General features: G+C 41.0%; 1 protein-coding gene across 5 annotated transcripts in view; it reads left to right on the top strand.

Annotated features, from left to right (window-relative positions):
* The window catches only part of flt4 (fms related receptor tyrosine kinase 4), a 96,295-nt gene that overhangs the window by 44,241 nt on the left and 30,617 nt on the right, over window positions 1-21,437 (top strand). For all 5 annotated transcript variants that reach the window (XM_086018521.1, XM_086018509.1, XM_086018516.1 and 2 more), the window contains 17 exons: window positions 141-280; window positions 382-553; window positions 2,013-2,130; window positions 2,290-2,474; window positions 5,537-5,702; window positions 7,801-7,936; window positions 8,411-8,519; window positions 9,676-10,026; window positions 11,489-11,635; window positions 14,534-14,665; window positions 16,920-17,026; window positions 17,391-17,526; window positions 17,973-18,077; window positions 18,873-18,986; window positions 19,355-19,443; window positions 19,528-19,690; window positions 19,785-19,879. In XM_086018521.1, the coding sequence (XP_085874647.1) occupies window positions 141-280; window positions 382-553; window positions 2,013-2,130; window positions 2,290-2,474; window positions 5,537-5,702; window positions 7,801-7,936; window positions 8,411-8,519; window positions 9,676-10,026; window positions 11,489-11,635; window positions 14,534-14,665; window positions 16,920-17,026; window positions 17,391-17,526; window positions 17,973-18,077; window positions 18,873-18,986; window positions 19,355-19,443; window positions 19,528-19,690; window positions 19,785-19,879 (2,465 nt within the window). The remainder of the gene's footprint in view (window positions 1-140; window positions 281-381; window positions 554-2,012; window positions 2,131-2,289; window positions 2,475-5,536; window positions 5,703-7,800; window positions 7,937-8,410; window positions 8,520-9,675; window positions 10,027-11,488; window positions 11,636-14,533; window positions 14,666-16,919; window positions 17,027-17,390; window positions 17,527-17,972; window positions 18,078-18,872; window positions 18,987-19,354; window positions 19,444-19,527; window positions 19,691-19,784; window positions 19,880-21,437) is intronic.

The following is a 21,437-nucleotide window of genomic DNA, read 5'->3' as shown; positions in this document are numbered from 1 at the left end:
GTGATCTTGTGTATATTGTGAGGATGGTTCCTCTAGTCCAAAGTGAGCCATTTCCTTTGGTTGTGTGAGGAAGGAAAAACTGCTGACGATGTCACTGTGACCTCCCTCCCCGTCTCCCTCCCTCGGTCTTTCCCGGGCAGGAAGCCGCGTTTACGATGTCAAGCTGTTTCCCGAAGAGCCCGTGGAGATGATGGCGGGGGAGGCCCTCACCCTGAACTGCACAGTGCAGGTGGAGTTCGACACAGGGGTGACCATCGAGTGGTCCTACCCAGGCAAGCAGGTTAGCGGTAGCTGCCACGAACGCGGTTGTCCCGTATCAATCAGATTGCCAAATTTCTAGGATGTTAAACAAAAGCTCATCCTCTTGTTTCCTCCAACCAGACCAACAACTCAGTGGACACTAAATACCAACGGGATGCACGGTCTCACGCCACAGAAGCGGTCAACATGCTGACTATCCAAAGTACTTCTGCTACGGATTCTGGACCGTACACCTGCAGCGTCACAAGCGCGGACTCCACGCAGACCAAAACAATGCAGGTCATAGTTCACGGTATGCACTCACTCTTGAAAGAGATAAGATCTGAGCTGATATCCGCCCCTTTTTTTGTATTACAGTTTATTTTCTAACTGGTACACAGTATTATACAGGCAATGCAAATGCTTTGACCACTGTACACTAAAGTCAATTTATCCACTTTGGATAGCTAATTGTGTGGAAGTACTTATTCATTAATCAAAGTGGGAATCATGGAAGCAGATTATTTGTGTGGTCAGCACATTTGCTCAAGGTTATAGTTCATGAAAACCAATGAAATAAAATTGAAATAAAAGGAACATTATCGTTAATGAAATAAAATAAAAAGGAGAGTGCTTTTAAAATAATGGTAAATTGGCTGTCGCTTGTATAGTGATTTTCTACCTTTGGTACTAAAAGCGCTTCACACACTGTACATCATTTACCAACTGATGACGTAGCATCAGGAGCAACTGGGTGTTCAGTATCGAACGACCACTCCAGCACTGAGCCATGCCATCCCCTAAATAAGTTATTTTAAAAAAATAATGATCATTAACTGAAACTACATTTTACACTTATAAAATTAATTAAAATTACATACAATTACAGGTATAATTGTCCTTTGTCAATTAAAGTTATAAATGAGCTTTCTGGGTTTATTTTAAATTTATTTATTTCGGTATTACTGTACGGCCTTACAAAAGAAGGAAGACAGGCTGAACAGTCGTTTGGGAATTTATTTTTATTCATTTATTTTTTGCACTCGACAACTACTCCATATGTTTAAAAAAATCTAACTAATACAAAAACTAATAAAAGCTCAACTAAAAACAAGCAATTTCCAAATTGAAAATAATAAAAACTAACAGTTAAAGAAGAAGTCAACGCAAACGTTTTTTTTTTTCAAGAATATGTTCTATGCAGGCCCACTAGTTGAAACAAGGCATTCTGATTAATGTTACATTTGTGGAATATGAGAAATCCACCACTTTTTAGTCATCTCAGGGGCGGCCATTTTGTCACTTCTGTCGACTGAAAATGACATCACAGAGCTCAGGTGAACAATCACGGCTCACCTGTTTTCTGAAGCTGAGCCATGATTGGGCGTTATCTGAGTAACTGTGATGTCATTTTTCAGTCGACAGAAGTGACAAAATGGCCGCATCCACTGAGATGGCTAAAAGCGGGTGCATTTTTCCGCTTAACTCATATTCCACAAATGCAATATTAATTAGAATGCTTTGTTTCAACTAGTGGGGCTGAAGAACATATTCTGGGAAAAAAAATGTTTTGGTTGACTTCCTCTTTAAATTATAAAAACTAGCAAATATGCAAAAAAAGGCAAATTTAAACCGCAGAGGCTTTCAACTGCCTATCATTATTGAAATGTACTGCCCTCTTGTTGGATTTCACTAGTTAACGGTCAACAAAGGTCTATCTTCACTGCTCTTGATACCATATGCCAATTAAAATTTCTTGTCTTTTATCCCAGAAAAGCCATTTGTAAACCTGGACTACAGAAGTGGACCAGTGGTGGAGGTAACATCTGGCCAAAAGTCATTCAAATTGCATTTGAATGTGTCTGCGTACCCCACACCTGAAACACGATGGTAAGTTGAGGACCCCTGTTGTGTCCATTAAGTCTAACAGGCAGATGCTAAAAGCATAATTAGGCCTCCCCACCTTGAGATTTACCCACTTAATTAGGGTGAGTGCACCTCAACGGGAGGCACTGGAGCAGCTGTGCTGTGTTGTGCTGTGTATCAAAGGTACAGAGACGGAAAGCTGATTAACGAGCGACCCGAGTTCAAGATGAAGCGTATGAGAATTCACCTTAACCACGCCTTGGAGATCAAGGATGTTGGTCCCGGGGATGCTGGTCTCTACACGGTGGTGCTCAAGAACAGTGCGGCAGGCCTGGAGAGGAGACTCAACATCACACTTGTCGTCAATGGTAACTGCTTCCCATATAGAGATATATGATGGCTATGTGGTTATCTGTCAAAGCAGAGGTTATATGTATTATTTCGATTTGTGGAGAAATTGTGTTTTATTCCTAAATATTTGACTAAATGTCAAGTGACTAGAGAAACAGGCAATATTCCCATTTGTTGGGTCGATTTCTTTCCAATTTTGTTTTGGAAGACTGAAATCTCAATTAAAATTTGGACTGAAAGAGTAAGTCAAATCAAAAATTTTCTTTACAACAATATTTTCAATGTAGGCCTACTCGTCAAAATAATGGCATTCTGATTAATATTGCATTTGTGAATATATAAAAATGTGAACAGTAAAATCAACGCATTTTTGTCCATCTCAGGGGGCGGCCATTTTGTCATTTGATGCCGACTGAAAATGACATCACAGTTGCTCATGTTACGACCAACCATGGCTCACTTGTTTTCTGAAGCTGAGCCATGATTGGTTGTTTTCTGAGCCCTAAGCAACCGTGATATAATTTTCAGTCGATACAAGCGACAAAATGGCCGCCCCCTGAGATGGCTAAAAACGGATGGATTTTGCTGCTTGACTCATCATATTCCACAAATGCTATATTAATCAGAATGCCATGTTTAGACTAATGAAGGCGCAGAAAACATATCATTGCAAATCATTTTTGGCGGTTGACTTCCCCTTCAAAAAAAGATAAATGAATATAAATAGTTTCTCTGCTAAAGCAATATTTCCCAAATGGGATTTTCTTCTACCAAATACACACAGCACATCTCCATTGAATTGGTGAAAGTATATATATATATATATATATATATATATATATATATAGTCACTCAGAGTGCGGAATCGGAATACTGATATAAAAAATTAAGTAAATGATTTTGAAAGCATAATACGCATGCTCCCTCTTGTGGTACACAAAAGAATCACTGCCGAAGTACAGTTCAGTTCTGTTGAGCTTTTATTATCACTTTTTGAGTCAAGGTCAGTCTTTATTTTAATTCTGAATGACAAAGGTAAAATCCACAAATGTGTCAAACTACTGTATTGTGTGACTCATCTAATTCGGAACTGTTTGACTTCATGGCCATTCAATTTTAGAGGTTCCACTTGACTTAGTTACCAGCTGGGACTGACTCCAGCTTTCCGGTAATCCTGGATAAGTGGTGTAGAAAATGGAATGAATGGATGGTTGTTGGTATATTTCATTGTCCAAGAATATCCCCTGTGCATAATTAAAAAACTTCACAAGGAGAATATGTTGTTTTGTTGTCAAAAGGGTCACAGCAAAATGCATCCAAACAATTTCCATGACAATTACTGTAATGGCTGGTGTGGTACCGGCCAAGGCAAAAAAATCATTATTTTTTTCCCCCCATGTTGTTGCTTTGGAAAAATGACACACAAACATAAATTGGAGGGCAAAGTTGACCCCGCAATTTTCTGCCTTTCAAGTTTAGTTGCAGAGCCGTGAGAGTAATTTCACTTTGTGCAGTGGGGTGTGAAGTTTACCACTCAGCTCTCCCATCCTTTTATGATGAAAGCAATTGTCGCTGGTCGGGTGTTTCATACAGCAGACCAGACATTGCTGCTGACATTCACTCAGTATTGGCAATAAATTGCTTCGCTGGGTATAAGAGACACACAGACTGTTACGACTCTTAATCGAGCAGGATCTCTGTGAAAAAGCTCCAATTTTATGGTTAAAAGTGATCCTGCGTAAATGGCCCCCTAAAATAAAATTTAGGGAGGTGGCTATTTAATATTGGAACCAATAAAAATGTCGGTGCAGCATAGTCAAAAAGTGGTTAGCACATCTGCCTCACAGTTCACTTACAGAATAGCACATTTACGAGCCCGTGTTAGCTAACGCAATATAGCTTAGCACCGCTAGTTAAAACGTATTGCAACATCTCTACAGGTGGTCAAGAATAGACAGAGTAGCCAGTGTACTTTCAATCACTTGACCGTGAACAAACTGTAACACAATAAACGCACAAGCACATTTGTACATTAGCTGCTATGGCCACGGCTGATGCCGAGGGACTCAATGAGCAGACTGGCTACTCTAGTTTTCGCCGTCCATCTTATGCGCCTTTTTGACCAAATAGTAATCGCCTATAGGCCGGTCCGCCTATCATTTTTAAGGGGTTTCCGTTAGCGTTTCCGTCGACCAACTTCAACCTAACTTTCGCTAAGGGTTAGTGGAAGTTAGGCATGGAAGCTTCACCGCAAAAATAAACGATAGATGATTACATAGACGGAAAAAAATTCACTTCCAACTATGCCCAGCTTTGGTAATTTCAGTTCATTTTCATTTATTTTAAAGCAACACTGTGTCATATGTCAGTTTTTGTTGATTATGGCGGCACCATGTGGACAAAAGCAGTAGTGTTTTGACAAAAGTCAACCACATTTCCCATGCGCGCCGGCGCATAGTGTCATGAAATCCTGAGCGCTCACTGGCCTGCAAGTCTGACCGAATTACATTTCTATTTCCAGTGGCTATGTGAAAGATGAATAGCGATAAGGTAATGACTCTAATTTTGTTCAAGCAATATTTCTGTTTTTTTGTTTGTTTTGGGGCTTCTGCCATGACACTAGTAATAGCATGTAGACGTTCGAGTTCCTTATAGCGAATAGAGGAAGTGAGTATGCTGTAAAGCAATTCAGGACATTTGTATTTTTTTGGTGTGCCAGGGTTGCTCTCATCCTCCTCAAAGTTGCTTAGTGCCAGTAAAAACGATACCCCAGGGCATGACAAAAGTCCCATTTAACTACTTGTAAGTCAATGTTTCATCAAAAGAGTTGTGAATTTGTTTTTTTTAAGGTCAAATTCTTGTCCAGTGCTGATTTAAAACCTTTTTGTGTTTATTTTATTTAGTCATTGACATTTTCTTTGTCGATTTTAGTTTTAGCCATTTGGTCGGTTTACGTTAACTATAGTAACCTTGCTTCCCACCACTGTGGTTTGCACTGTAACAGCCCAGCTGAAAGGCAAAAAATCAGCTACCATAAATATTGCTGTTATCTGACCCCCACCCTTCTCCTCTACCGCAGTTGCCCCACAGATAAATGAGAAAGAAGTGGCAGAACCATCCAGTCCTTACCCCAGCGGCAGCGGCCAGACACTAACGTGCACCGCCTATGGTCTCCCAGCTCCCACCGTCAGCTGGCAGTGGAGGAAGTGGGGCCCGTGTGTCCTCAACAGTACCCGCAGCAGAGTGTAAGAGAAAACATTACCCTCACTTTGGCAGCTTTTACTCTCTGTAATTGGTGAGGGAGCAGCAGTTTTGATCAGACCCACCCAAAAAAATATAAAAATAAATAAATAAATAAAATAGAGTGGGATGCAGTGCATGAAAGTGTGAGGGTGAGTGAAGAGGAGAGGATGAAGGTGGTTGCACAACTAGTGGAGGAGGAGGAGAGATAAAGACAAAAGCTGCAGTCAGTCTCCTGGATGTTTTTCTGCTCTATAACATTCTCCACAATGCGACAGCCTTCATGCTTTCTAACAGCACCACCACACCTATGGTAATGTACTAGAATGGCAACCTCCCGAGTATGTGCACTCACATTTGGCTGCTATAAATCACGCACAGCCCAACTTTTCACACATACACACGTTTATTACCAAGCATATATTTCCCCGCCTTGGGCTTTTTCTCCCATTCTCCATCTGCACTCAATCCCTTGACATGATCGAATAGTTCCTTTGCACAGCCATGCATAGCAAATTGTTGAGCTTTTTCATATTCCTTTAACCCCAGGTGTTACGCTTGCTATATTTTTCGAATATTAACGTCCGTTCACCGTATTCCACGAAGGCTGCATTTTCATTTCAAACAAGCTTCAGGGGCAATCCCAGATATCTTCACCTTTTTTGTGGGCCAGTGCGTCATTATAGGTCACCTATTAAGCTTAAACATTTTCCCTGAATTTCATGGACCTTGAGGTATAATGTGTTTTTGTTGACCTTCTCTTAGGCTAAACAATTTTACTTCCTTTTTTAAAAATTTTTTTTTTATTTATAGTAACAGTGAAACAAGGTGAAACATACCCTTCTTTGGCCACATAGCCTGTAGCTTCTATTCAGCTACTAGTCAGTTAATTTATAATCAATTGCGTGATTTATAATCACGCTTTGAAAACAGGTATGTCTTCATATTATGTACATTTTTTTGAAATGCCGCTGAGCTTTTATCCTTTATAAGATAACTGTGGTCAAACTATCTAACCACCGTGGGAGTTCACCCTAAACAGAGACAAAGACATGCTCAATTTCTTAGCATTAGCTAAACAGCCACCTTTAAATTCACTATTTGTACATATAGATTCACTACACATAGACTGAGATATATCATGATATTGTGATGGTTATTAGTGGTGAAACGATTGACCAGAAACCGATCGGCTGCCTTCCAGGGAAAAGTACGTGACCGGCATGTCGATCAAATCCTTCGATGGCCGAGCACAAAAAAAAAACAATCACATCACATCCTTCATTCTTTGCTAGCAGCCAACTAGAGACCAGCCCGTGTGCCCTTTCCTTATCATCAAAATAATTTGCTAAGAAGGGATTACAATTATACATTAAAAAAAAAGTCTAAATGATTGTTTTAAAGATCAAAATTAGGTGGCAATTGGCCTCGGGGAATGTACTTTCCTATGTGTTTAATGACTCTGTAACGTAATAATGCATGAGTTTGGCTTTTGAATCAACCAACTGGAGTAGTATAATAATAATTATGATGATGATTACGATTATAAATATAGAAAGTGTAAATATTCAAATCTATTATACTGCACCTGTATATATGTATTTATTTATGGGTGTGTGTGCGCATGCGTGTACATGAGTGTGTGTGTGATAGCCACTGATGAAATGACAGCGCTCAATACAGCCTACAAGCGTCATTAGACTAGTTTTTAGCTCTGCCCCCCAAAATCCAGACAACTAAGAAGGTGAAGTTTAACAACATATCTCAACAATTCAGGACTAAATTGCACTCAGTCTTTGCATATTTTTAACACTTATCTTCAATATTATATTAAGAAACAAATCACAAACAGCCGCCGCAGGGCCTTTAATATGCTATCCGTGCATTGAATTTCCATAACTGATAGCAACGTTTTTCCATGGGGGCAGAGTGGAAAGTAATGGCGATATTTAGATATGAAGCAAACCAGCATGCGAAGTGGAAGAAAAAAAAAAAATCTCATATCACATCAGGATGTCTGGTTTGATGTGGTTCTCATTCACCCCCACTGTCTCCTTTATGAATGTCAATGAGGGGAGATGTCATCAATGTGTTTCTCTCCAGGGTCCGACCAGACAGGAAGGGCCACGTTGTCACGATCCCAGACTGTCAGGACTGGCAGGACATTTGCTTGGAAGGGGCTGTGAATGAATTAGAGGCTATTGAAACATCTGTTGAACTCGTGGACGGTCGACAAAAGGTTAAACAAGGCTGTTTAATTATTGACTTGTCATGCTTTTTACAGTGCAAAATGTGATGATGTGAGATAGACCATGATTTACATAAGTAGTCTGATCCGTGAACTGGGATGTTTTTGTTGAAGCGTCCTGAATTTCTGAGCTCCATAACAAAATTTGTCAATCAAAACCCATTTCCACAGTAGAAATATTTAGAACGGTCTTCCTCTGCAGGCTTCCTGCAAGGTTTACATGTAAACACACACACGTGCACGTCCTCACTCGTGCACAGAAGAGGAAACCGCTGCAGGGAAACAAAATGAAACTGACATAGTACTGTATGGACACACACGCACACAAAGAGTCGCGCTGTGTTCAGTCATCGCTGAGTGAAGTTTGCTTTGTTTTAACCTGTCAAAACACAATCAACTATGTGTCCGCTCAGAAAAGTACTTGACAGCCAACGTCATCTCTCCTCCACCTTCTCTCACCCGCAGACAGTCAGCCGGCTGCAGATTCGCAACGCCAGTTTGTCTCTCCTGTACAAGTGCTCTGCGGAGAATAAAGTCGGCAAAGATGAACGACTCATTTACTTCTACGTAACCAGTGAGTAGGCCGTCAAGCTACCCTTTCCTGCCTTCAAATTCCCCACCGGGGCAACTGATGGATGCTGTCTGCTTTGGTGTTGCTCGTACCTGTGAATTGTCAGCATTTCTAATTTCTGCACCCCATGACACTTGAAGGAACACCACATTTGTTTGTGCTTAGAGCTTTGGATGGCAGGTTTAAAAAATTCAACGGAAAAATCCTTTTCAGCCAAAGAACACAGATGTATTATTGAGTAGGACACTGTTGCAGAAGCATCTTTCCTGTAATTGGAAAAGACCTGGTGTAAAAAAAAAAAAAAAAAAAAAAAAAAAAAAAAGAGGAGGGAAAAAAAAAACTTCCTTTACAAAAATCAGCCTTTACAAATATCATAATGCTCACGTTTGATTGATACCATTATGTGTGTTGTGGTAGTCGTGTCGAACTGCGCTGCACTGTGCTAAGACCATCTTTGGCATTTTTAATCACCAACGACACCAACCAGTGAAGGCAAAGGTTGTAAAGTTCAACCTTGGTTTTATCGGTCAGAAACACATTTTTCCTCAGGGAATTTTGTTACGATCGAATGAAACACGATTGAACATTTTGGCCATGTTTTGAAAAGCTACAGTATGTTTGGCTCAGTCACAACACTGCTCATCGTCGAAGGACAAATATATTCTTACAGTGAAGCATGGTGATGCTGGACCAGATGCATTAGTCAAAGTGGAGGGAAATATGAACAGTTCCAAATGCCAATAAGTGTTAGCACAAAACCTTCAGGCCTCGGCTGCAAAGTGAAAACAATGTCAGGAACAGCCCACTAGAACAACATTTTTGGGGGGGAGGGTGTTTAATCAGAGGCACTTAAAGTGGTGGCGGGTCTGTGCTGACTCCCATTTAGCATGAGTGTGAATGTGGATGTTTTGGTTAATTCCGAACAAAGCCACATCCTGGTTATAGGAGGGTGTGCACACTTGTGCAACGTGGAGACTTCATCTCCGTTGTTTATTTGAACTTCCCCTCTCAAAAAGATTGTAAACAAAATTCAATCGAGTTGTACAAGTATAAACCGTATCATCCAATAAATAGGACTGTGGTCCCATTGATTTTCATAGCAAGAAAATGTCAATTTTCCCTGAATGTCCCTTGTTTTTTTGTTTTTTTTTCGCAACAGCCATCCCTGAGGGGTTCAGCGTAGTTGTGTATCCATCAGAGAATCCCCTGGAGCAAGACAAGGTGTCTTTGTCCTGCAGTGCCGACAATTACACCTACGAGCAGCTGCAGTGGTACCGCCTGGACCCCCACGCCCTGCAGGGCAAGCCCCAGGAGCTGGACTGCAGAAGCGTGCGCCTCTACGCTGACGCCCTTGACGGACAGCTCACCTTCCAGGAAGCGTCCAACAGCTGGGTCCTGGATTTCGCCCTACCCGCCATACAGCTGCAGGACGAGGGTCACTATGTGTGTGAGGCTCAGAGCAGACGGAGCGGCGAGAGGCATTGTCTGTTCAGATATATGTCTGTCAAAGGTGAGGGACAAAAGAGATGGAGCCGGCAGACTCAACCATCCATGCGTCATATCTCCAAACGCGAAACAGCCAGATAATCATGAAATGTGCCCTGAAAGCACTCAACATTCAATGGACATGGCTTCCAAATGCACACTGATGCATCGAGCAGCCCACACAAGTCCATAATGAAGGAAGTAGCACCGAAAGTCGAGCTAAGGTGCCTCAGGCCTGAACAACAAATTGTACGCCTCTTTTGCATACTATAACCTCGCTCGGGTGCCTGCAAGACGTAATGATAATATAATGATTTTTCTTGACCTCTGCTCTCTCTGTCGTCATGTGCGGACAGGGTACAGTGAAGCCTGTGTGAATAATTATTTCGTAATTGCGTATAGATGCCAGAAATTAGCAGCAAAGCACTTAAAGGAGAGGATCATGAACCATCCACATCATGCTCCTAGCATGTTCATCATCCTGAACTCATGTTACGTGAATGACGGTATTAAATTATTCAATTACTTTCACATGAAGATTCTCACTACTAGAGCAAATTGGTTGAATAACACTCAAGCACAAGATGACTGCTATACTGAAAAATGTGCTAATATGTGGTGGGTCACTGTATACTGATGGGCAACTTTAATTATGGAATGGGCTACAATTTTTCAACAGTGGGGCACATAGGACTACACACCTCTCAACCATATATATGAGAAAATGCTATTTTCAATATGTGCACGTGCAAACATGTGCATACTGTATGTGCAAAATACATGCACTTATATTTTATTTTTGACAATACATTTTTCAAGGCATACTGTATATAAAAGTTGCACCCAACAACAAAGGGTTGGACGCACACAGCAAAATAACCGTAATCTTTGTTTTTTCTAGTGCAATGGGCTCTCTCGTATGAAAAAAAATACCATTCAATGATGGCACAAAACTGCTGAACAGGAACCAACATTAAGTGCAAAAACGTATTTTTTACAAATTTTCCCCAAAATGAACTCACTCAAAATGTTAATATTATTGCAATATTATGTTTGTACTGCATATAATTCCAAATCTGGAAAAAAAAAAAATTAGGCCTACTCACGTTGTAGTACAGGGCAGTATAAGACCCAGTGAAAGTGCAACTAAGACATGTGTGCCATCTAGTGGTGATTGGTGAAATTACAATCTAAAACTAAAGGCGATCCTTGCATATTCCCAGTTTGGCCCCCTTGGATTTGCATATTAATTTTCCTCTCTTTTTTCAATACTTTTTTCCAATTTCCTTCCATTTTTCGTGAAAAAAATACATTTTTATCAGCGTCTTTTTAAGAATCTTATTTGGTTTGTGAAAAAAAAAAAATCCATCCATCCATCCCTGGAATATGTTAAGCACTATTACCCTGTTTTTACATGACTAATACTGTGTTTCGCTCATGGCATCGTACAAATGCTCAATTTTGCATCCGTGTGCTTTCTTCTTCAGGCCTGGAGGCACCTCGTTACAAGCGCAGTCTCACCAACCAGACAGTGAATGTGACGGAATCCCTGCACATGGAGTGCGACGTGGAGGGAAGACCTCTGCCGCACCTCTCGTGGTTCAAAGACAACCAGCCGCTCCACCAAATGTCAGGTGCATGACCACGTCTGGATTTTCCACCACTCGTTGGCTTTGTTGAGTTTATGACCCTTTTGTCAGCATTCGCCTTCATTTCGGAAAACTGAATCAAAAAGCTGTGGAAGCTCATGGCTGCATAACCTGTACATATAAAACTTTAAAACTATCACTAAAAGTGAACTAAAACAAATCATTTTTGAAAATTCATGAATTAATTAATAACACGTTTAATTGAATTAAAACTAACGGAATTACTAACAATCAAACAAAAGTTAAAATGAAATAAAAGTAATTAAAGAAAAAAATACCAAACTATTACAGCCTTGATTGTATGTGGTTTAATTATAAATGTATCATTGTACTTGCATTGTCTTTTAAAAAGTGACTTCAAAATGCCTGTATAGTAAATATTTGTGATTTCATGAGTGTAAAAATGTTCTGGAATTTCAACAATTTGTCAGTCAACCTGTGTCACAGAATGAATAGTGTTTCAATTTTGAGCTTCCGCTGTCAAATGAAAAACAATTTCCGTGATACATTAAAGACGGATGGTGCAAGGAGAACCCTTTCAATTTTATACTAGGATTTACTTTCACCATTTGTGGCATTATGGCATTGGAACTGTCCAGCTCCGGAACGGTAATGGCACCGTCCATCTTTTTGACATTAGTTGTAGGCCGGGAGTTGACGTTCTTCAGATGCACAAACAGTTCCACCTTGGATTGACAGACAGTCTAGTTTTAACCCTCTCAGGCTCAAATTAAGTTTTTAGTAATAATTTAGTAGTACTTCTGAGAAAAAAAAAAAAGCTCATATAATACGAATGTGTATTAATTAGGGGATTAGCTGTCGCAAATCTGCAACACCTGATTGGAGAGGGATAAACAGCTATCAGCGATCAACAAACCTAATGGATGACAACTGTAGGTAATGCATATTTTTACACAGCAGCTCAACACCCACCTAGCAAGCTGTACACACTTCCATACACCCACACACTCCAAGTTTGCATATTTTGGGACATTGCTCAGATCAAGATTTCCACTTAGACCTAAAAGTAATACAGCATTGTTCGTTTTTACTCAAGGACAAACAACTGGCAGCTGTTTTTTTTTTTTTTTTTTTGGTAATCCAGTCCACCCACCACCCTTTCATGCATTCACACAGTACAGCTGAATAATAATTTCAAACAAACAACATTTGCACAGATGTGTCCTGTGCATGAATGCATATGCACAGAAACTCATAAATCCTATGTAGCTGATGCTGATGACTCATTAGATTTCTCAGCCTGTCTCTCCTAGGAGACACGGAAGGTGAGTGACAAGTTCCTCAGAAGGGCTGCGTAAAGGATGTGACAGTAATGAATATAGATGGAAGTAGGGGCACCATGGAAAGAATGGCTATGATTGAGCAAATAATGTGTGAGTTTGGGGAATTGTTCAAGCACACAAATGCATCGTTGTACGTCATGCTCACCATTTATATGTGGGTGGGGCTAACGTGGTGGCCAATGGTGGCTGCAGACAGCCTGAATAAGTGTTGATACTATCAAACTGCACACAGAATATGAAAATCCTGCCATAATAGTGACATATTTGTTGCTTAGAGTGAGCACTAAAGATTATTACTTTCACACCTTAAGTCATTGTTTATCATTCCATCCACAGTTAATATTTCATGAAATAAAGCACACTTATCCCACTAATAATGCAAGCAGGTGCAAATTTAAGACAAAAGGAACATTTACAACTGTGAAGAATTAAGGCAGCACTGGGCAGGAAATCAACCGTAATACATTTTTTTCACAACTCTTTTGATGAAACATTGATTTACAAGGAGTTGAATGGGACTTTTGTCATGCCCTGGGGGCGTCTGTATCATTTTTACTGGCACTAAGCAACTTTGAGGAGGATGGGAGCAACCCTGGCACACGAAAAAAAATACAAATGTTCAGAGTGCTTGACGGCATACTCACTTCCTCCTTTTGCTATGAGGAACTCGAACGTCTACACGCTACTACTGGTGTCATGGCAGAAGCCCCAAGACAAACAAAAAAAACAAAAGTATTGTCCAAACAAAATTAGAGTCATTACCTCATCGCTATTCATCTTTCACATAGCCACAGGAAATAGAAATGTAATTCAGTCCAACTTGCAGGATTTCACGACACTACGTGCTGGAAATGTGGTTGACTTTTGTCAAAACACTACTTCTTTTGTCCACACGGCGCCGCCATAATCAACAAAAACTGACATGACACAGTGTTGCTTTAAGATTGTTGTATCCTTGTGCTTCTTAGATATCATTTGAACAAATGAGCCGTCGATCACCTGTATGTAATGACAATTGATCACGCTAATTGGCTGTTAGCTAGCGAATCAGTGGATGAGATAAAAGTCGATAAACAATCAGCAAAGAAAAAAGAATTATCAAATAAATGAAACCCGTCAAAATGTTGCTTTTTACTTACATTTGTTCCTGCTTTTATTATGAGTGTGTTGGCCAAGGTTGTGTATATGTGTGGCTCAGCGGTAGAGTGGTCGTTTCCCAACCCAGAGGTTGTGGGTTCGATACCTGGCCCTTGTGACCATGTCGAAGTGTCCTTGAGCAAGATACTGAACCCCCAGTTGCTCGCGATGCTGCGCCATCAGTAGGTGAATGTGAACTCAATGTGAAGCGCTTTGCGTGCCTTAATAGGTGGAAAAGCGCTATACAAGTGAAAGACCATTTACCATTTATTTCCCGAAACCCCGACTGTGGATGATACAGCCCACATCCCACTGAGGTCCAAACATTTGCGAGTGTATGCGAAGGTAGCGGATGTTGATTTCTCGTTAAGATTCATCACGGTTCATTATGAGTCGTCGTGTTACCCCGATGAAAAAGTTCTGATGACATGACACTTTGCAGGGATACAGCTACAGGACTCAAACCGTACTCTCAGCATCCAGCGAGTTCGGGAGGAGGATGCCGGACTTTACACCTGCACCGCGTGCAACCAGCGGGGCTGTGTGCACTCAACAGCAGCCATCCGTGTCATTGGTGAGACACACAAGTACACAACCACAATAGAGAAGCTTCCTCACTGCTGACGCACCACATATGCACAGGTCGGAATTTTAATCAGTCGCCTCTCACACCTCACCGCTGGAGGCTTGTTTACACCTCTGCAACAAAATCAAAGTCACTGACCACTGGAGTAATTGTATGGCCGAGATGAATAATTCAATAGGTTTGCAGTAGAGGGCTTCACGGGTAAGTGATCATCTTGATGATTTGCTCATTGCAATGCTACACCTTCAAGATTTTCCGTCTGGATGTTAGAAGAATGCAGATTATCAGTTGACTGTATTCAAGTAAATCCCTCTACAGTTAATGTTGTGTAATGTCATAATTTCGTACACTTGACTAGAACCCGAAGGTTGAACACAGTCCCTTCTGGTGATGTCCCATTCATTTCAAAATTTCCCCAAGTAGAAATACTGGAAATAGAAGTACAGTAAATGTGTTCTAGGTTCAGACAGCTGTCATCGCAAGATATTTATCACCCGGACTTTTAACTCATTCACCACCAGACATGTTCAGACCCTCTTTTACCCTATGTTTGAAAAAAAATTGAACAAAAATATAAATAAATTCCTGGGATTGAATGGCTGGACTGTGGAAAGAGAAATAAATATGTCAATAGCAGTGAATGAGTTCATTTATACTACGACGAAAAAGTTAGGGATATTATATGATTTGAGTTTTGTTTGAAATTTCAGGATGAATCTAAAATGCTCTACAGCACAGATGGGCAATTTAATTAAAACAGTCTCTACTTTAACTTTAATAACATTTGATGCTTATAGTGACCCTGGACTCTTACTGCTTTGGATGCAAGTCCACTCACTTCATGTACATTCATTTGTATTGTATATAAGAATGTTTCTTCTTCGTCCTTGGGCATTTGAAGGCCATTAGTCTTGAATTGTATAGCATAAAAAAGCTCAAATACAGCCCACGGATACAAAATGTTGTTCCTCTTCTGTGGAGGATACATACTTCATAACCACCCATATCCCAAGATTCTGTGCATGCTTCTCCTCGGTACAAACAATTATTTCAGTACAGCGGCACGCATAGGCCAACAGTTTACACAACACCAAATATGTTAAACCTGCTGGGACAGTCGAAACTTGTAACCCTTTTAAATAATTTGACACTGGCATTCCACTGACGCAAAGGTGACGCAACCAAGAAAGACATCTGAATTGCTCTGTTTAATGAAGAGTGACGCAGGCGGCTTTGTAGGCATTACCTCTGACGATCCCAAGGCTGGCTGCTGCCCGTAAACACATGCACATCGAACCAGGAGATTCTATTACAAATCACTGACTGACGTCCATATCGTGTACATGTGCGTACAAGCGCTCCTTTGGTCAGCACACACAACTGAATGTGCAACTCATTTTGAGCCTCAAACCAGAATGCTGACAGTATGTACGCACTTCCTCCATCCATTTGGCATACAGGAATGTATGATTAATCAACATTTAATCCCTTCATAGTCGTGTGTAAAAAATGCTCGGTTGTTTTCCTAACCCACTCATTGGGTAGCTGCGTATTTTGAGCAGATTGGGTTACTTTTGCCCAAGGTTAGGTTCATTATTATGACCCAGCAGATTGGGTTGACGATTGGATTTGGGCGTGGCAAAGATGGTCACCGTTTTGGACAGTTATGTACCGAAGTTGAAGTGAATTCAATGTGACATTATTAGAAGATGCCGGTGGAGGTTGGATGGTCTCAGTGGGGAACACCGCTGATCTTGAACCAAGTGTTCGGGGTTAAAATCACGGTCGGGCCGGACCACCCACCCACGGAAAATAGGTGTGTTGCGTCAGGAAGGGCATCCAGTCTAAAGACTGTGCCTAACATATTATGCAAGTGACTTGCTGTTGTGACCTCTGACAGGGGAAAAGTTGCTTCTTCTTAGAAAATGTTGGTAGTAAAATCTGAATTATTTCTAACCACTGCTGTACTGAAACCATGGTAACCCAATTGTTTTTAGCTTCAGCTCATCGGTGTGGGTAGTTAATACCCCTTGTTGAATCAAAATCTTGACCCAATATGCTGTTCAAATTCTCAACTCAATGTGCCTTTTTAAAAAAAAACAAAAAAAAAAAACGTTTTTTGGTCGGGGTGTTGGTTTGGATCATCACTCAGAGCTCGGCCGTGGGCCGCCAGTTGCCTATCCCTGCCCTACAAGTTTTAAACGCTCCCGTCCTAAAATGCCTTTAATCTCTTTCTGCTTAGGTTCCAGTGATAAGGCCAACGTGGAGATCATAATACTCATCGGAACCGGAGCGATTGCGGCGTTCTTCTGGGCCTTGCTCATCCTCATAGTCTGCAGTGTGAAACGGGTCAGGCGCCCCTGCTGTGTGTCTGTGATTGTGGGACGGGATGAGGCGGACCTTCTTTAACCTCTGACTCACCTCTAAATCAACCTCCTCTTTGACCGCTGCCGTTTGCTTCGAAACCTTCCAATGTCTCCTTGGAGTCCAATTACACCATTTGTTGCTATTAACCCTCATAACAAGGACGAGCATGATGACTCCCAAATTGCCTTTTATTTACTTTTTGCTCGCTCTGTCACAAATGACATCACCTCACAGCTGCTCTGCAGCAGGATGGCGTCGTCAGTGGGAATACTCGGTCACACCAGTATTACTCTCTTTTCATTTTTCATTTCCAACTCACTGCAAATGCATCATCTCTTTTGCTCAGATTAACCCGGCGGATATTAAGACAGGCTATCTGTCAATCATCATGGACCCTTTGGAGGTCCCCTTGGATGAACAGAGTGAATATCTTCCCTATGACTCCTCCCAGTGGGAAATCCCTCGGGACCGACTCCGACTGGGTGAGTGACCCGCAAGGGGGGATGAGCACAGATGCATGCTGGGATGATGGCGTTAACAGGTGGCAACGACGCGCGAGGGAAAACAAAGGCGAGAATATACTGTATGGATGAAACCAAATTTGTTTTCCATTTCCGTGAATTCTTAATGGCTCAGTTTAGATCGTAGGCTGCCAAGAAAAGTGCTAATGTTTAATATTGCACTCGCTCCCTGCACGGCTCTTTAAAAACACCCCGAGGAAAAAAGCATCTGCTCCGTGGCTACAACTCATTGGAGCGTTCTGTTTTCCAAGTGCTGCAATTGAGGTTGTAATTTTTCTGGCTTGTCTGCCAAATGTATTTCCATTTTGTAACTCCTCCATTGCTAAACTGTTTTCATGATGCTGAGATTGCCCCAGTAAATTTCAGTGGATCTAAATATTGTGTCCGTTTGGTGTCCCTCGACACAGGAAAGGTTTTAGGTCACGGTGCCTTCGGCAAAGTAATTGAGGCATCAATCTACGGAATCAGCAAAAGCACATGTCCGGACACTGTGGCTGTCAAGATGCTGAAAGGTCAGAGTCATCTTCATATGTATGATTGTATTCTCCGTTTTCGCATGGATAAAAGTATCGGGGCATAGCACTTCACCTAGGTTGGGCGAGGCCAGCCCTAAATTTTCTAAACCAAAACCAGTTCTCAGCAAAGAGTTTAGTTTGGTGTGGAAGAGGATAAATATATATATATGAATTTCATATGAAAATGAAATTGTAAGAAAAAAAAGTAAAGTAACAAAAATATGCAAACAGCTTCGACAGGGCAACACTAAAGAAGGTAAAGAACAACAACAACAACAACAAAAATCAACAACTACAAAATTTCACTCAGCCAGGAGCCTTACAAAAGAAAACAGTAGTCCAGTTTATTAGGAAAAGTCAATCTTATTATACTTTTGTTTCATGTATAGGAAACAATGTTCCCTAATGGTATGAGTCAGTTTGTTCTATTCAGAAGATGCCCCAACTGTGATTGCTTTTTTTTTTTTTTTTTTTTAAGGGAATTGCTTTTTTTTCCCAGAGGGATAATTAAGCCTAAGATACTAGTTGAACAAGTGAAATGATTATAGCTTTGCTTGATGAGCATGAGTAAACTATAATGGAACTTCATTTCAACAGAACACCAGGACCGTTTGTCTTGAGTGTGTATGTGACATGCGCTGCTTGTTAAACACGTCCACCTGCACGAAGTATGGTGGACCCAATGGGTCAAACACGTAACACGTTAGAGCCGGATTGAGCAGACTTTTCTTCTCAAGACCCGCATTTGATTTCAGATCAGGGGATGTTTACCTTCCCTTTCTGTACTTTCAGACGGAGCCACGGCCAGTGAGCACAAGGCTTTAATGTCTGAGCTGAAGATCCTCATTCACATCGGCAACCATCTGAATGTTGTGAACCTGTTAGGAGCCTGCACCAAACCAAATGGTCAGTTTGAAGTGCATGAATGCGCCAAATGAGCCCTGTGCTGTTTCCCGTTGTTGGAACAGATGCTTTTGTCCTCGTGGGAACCCTTTACTGTTCGTTGTCCCTTGGTTAGCTCACAGCAAAACTTCCTTTTTTGGTTGGGTGTTTTACTGTTTTTTCTCTCCAGTGCCATTTATGCTTAAAGCACAAACAAGTCTGTCAAGGATATTATATAACCATAACAAGGGAGCACAGCAAAGTTCTTGGGCTAATCTTGATGATGTCAAATTGGGTGTTCCATGTATTTTTTAGTGATTAGCAAAGCAAGAATAACATTTGCACTGTATTTTCAAAAGACAAGTCGGTCACTTTTGCGTATGTTTGAACAGGTCCGCTGATGGTGATTGTGGAATACTGCAAGTATGGGAATCTGTCCAACTTCCTGCGAGCAAAGAGAGAATTTTTCCTCCCCTATAGGGTATCGAGCCCCGTCAATTACAAAGAGGCACTGAGGCGTGATTCCAGCTGGTGAAATAATGCTTTGGCTCATTTCTCCATTTAGGATCGCTCTCCCAAAACTCAGAGCCAAGTTAGACGGATGATTGAAGCCGGTCAAACGGACCAAAGAACTCGCCACCATCCCCCCTCGCCGTCCTCCTCACCACTCGTCGGCCTTCAGACACCATCATCCAACACGACCAGTCAGACACCTGCCGTGGAGAAAGGTGAGTCCTATTTGCAAAAAAAAACAACAGCGGATTGCGTGGACGTTAACGCGTGGCTTTTCATCTTTCTTTCTCCTGGTCTCTCTCCCCACAGTGGAGGATTTGTGGAAAACGCCTTTGACGATAGAAGATCTAATTTGCTACAGTTTCCAAGTGGCCCGTGGGATGGAGTTCCTGGCATCTAGAAAGGTTCATTATCAGCACTGTAGCAATTAGTCTGTGAGCAGCAGTGATTTGTCTCTCGAGGTTGCATTCGCAGAAAGTAGATTGTGGCTCAGATCATTACCAAGTTAAAGAACGACAGCCAGCATACGCAAATTGTTGTTCTTTTGAGCCGGTGAATGCCGTTTCAAGTCAAAAGCAGTATATTTCTATTTTAAGAATGAGCCCGAAGCCCAAACCTATGTGGTCATATTAATCAGTTGTCTCTTCAAACACTCATGCATTAGTGCAGTGTTTTTCAAACTTTTTTGAGTCAAGGCACATTTATTTAACTTAAAAAATCCCGCGGCACACCATCAGCTGAAATCGTAAACAAAACATATTTTATTTTAACACTATAAGTGTTATATTGTTTATATAAGCATTTTTTCACATTGAAGAATGACATTATATTATAATGTCTTGAATATGAATTAAATAAACACAAAGACAAAGGTATTTTATAATGTTTCATATTGATACTTACTCAGTGTGAAACATGGGCCTGTTTGGATAAACATGCACCACTAATTCGTTTGTCTCTAACAATTAGCTACCTGCTGCTGCTGCTACCTGCTGGTATGGAAGAGTACTACAATGTAGTAAAGACATGATTACGCTGCCAGGCGCTAGACCGCACACGCGCACATATTAGATAATTTCCCACGGCACACTTGACAATAACTCAACTTTATTTATAGATCATTTAAAAAAAAACAACAACCACAGTTGCATACACAGGGCTGTACATAAAGTAAAACGTAGACATAAAAAAACAAAGCGAGTTAAATCAAAAAATTAATAACATCAAAACAGTAAACACAATAACACGGTAAAACAATGCCGAGTCTCATGCTGTGTCGAAAGCCCTTCTAAAAAGCTTTGAGGGGGTAAATTGCATTGTCAAAATTGAGGGGAAAAAAAGAATGATTTTGAAGTGTGATTTTTAGAATTTCAGTTAAATATACCTTACATAAAACAATACTGTATACTCCTGATGCCGGACAGTCATATACTGTATAAGACATAAATGACAGATCAAGTTATTTGTCCCGGTGAGCTCATAACATTCACTCAGTGGAGCGTAATCCTCCTCGATTGTTGGATTGAACAAGAGGGAATAAATGTTCAATCACATTGTGGCAAATGACAGTCTCTCTTATCAGAAGGGTGCTTCGGAGTACCCGCAGAAAACCCATGCAGGCACGAGGAGATGTGTGTGTGTGTGTGTGTGTGTGTATATATATAAAGCCGCAATTCACTGAATTGTTCAGCCCTAGCAGGCAGGTGGCCACATAAAGTGACTTTCTGCCCCCCGTGCCTTGAGCTTCACATCAATGATGAGAAACAATGTGCTAAAGAGGAAATACAATCATCATCAACTTTGTTTAATGAACCAAGTTTCGACAACCTGAGCACCACCGATATGTACTTTTGATACTGGTTGTTTTTTTTCCCAATTGATTTTGTCTTAATGTGAGAAGAGGGCAGATCATTAAAAAGACATTCCACTGCTTCTTTGAACCACTTCAGACATTTCTGGTGA

The sequence above is a fragment of the Filicampus tigris genome, chromosome 2 (genome assembly GCF_054856515.1).
Source record: "Filicampus tigris isolate MCC_2025a chromosome 2, RoL_Ftig_1.0, whole genome shotgun sequence".
NCBI lineage: Eukaryota > Metazoa > Chordata > Actinopteri > Syngnathiformes > Syngnathidae > Filicampus > Filicampus tigris.
Note: the sequence above shows the minus strand (reverse complement) of the source record. Positions and strands in the feature narration are given on the sequence as shown.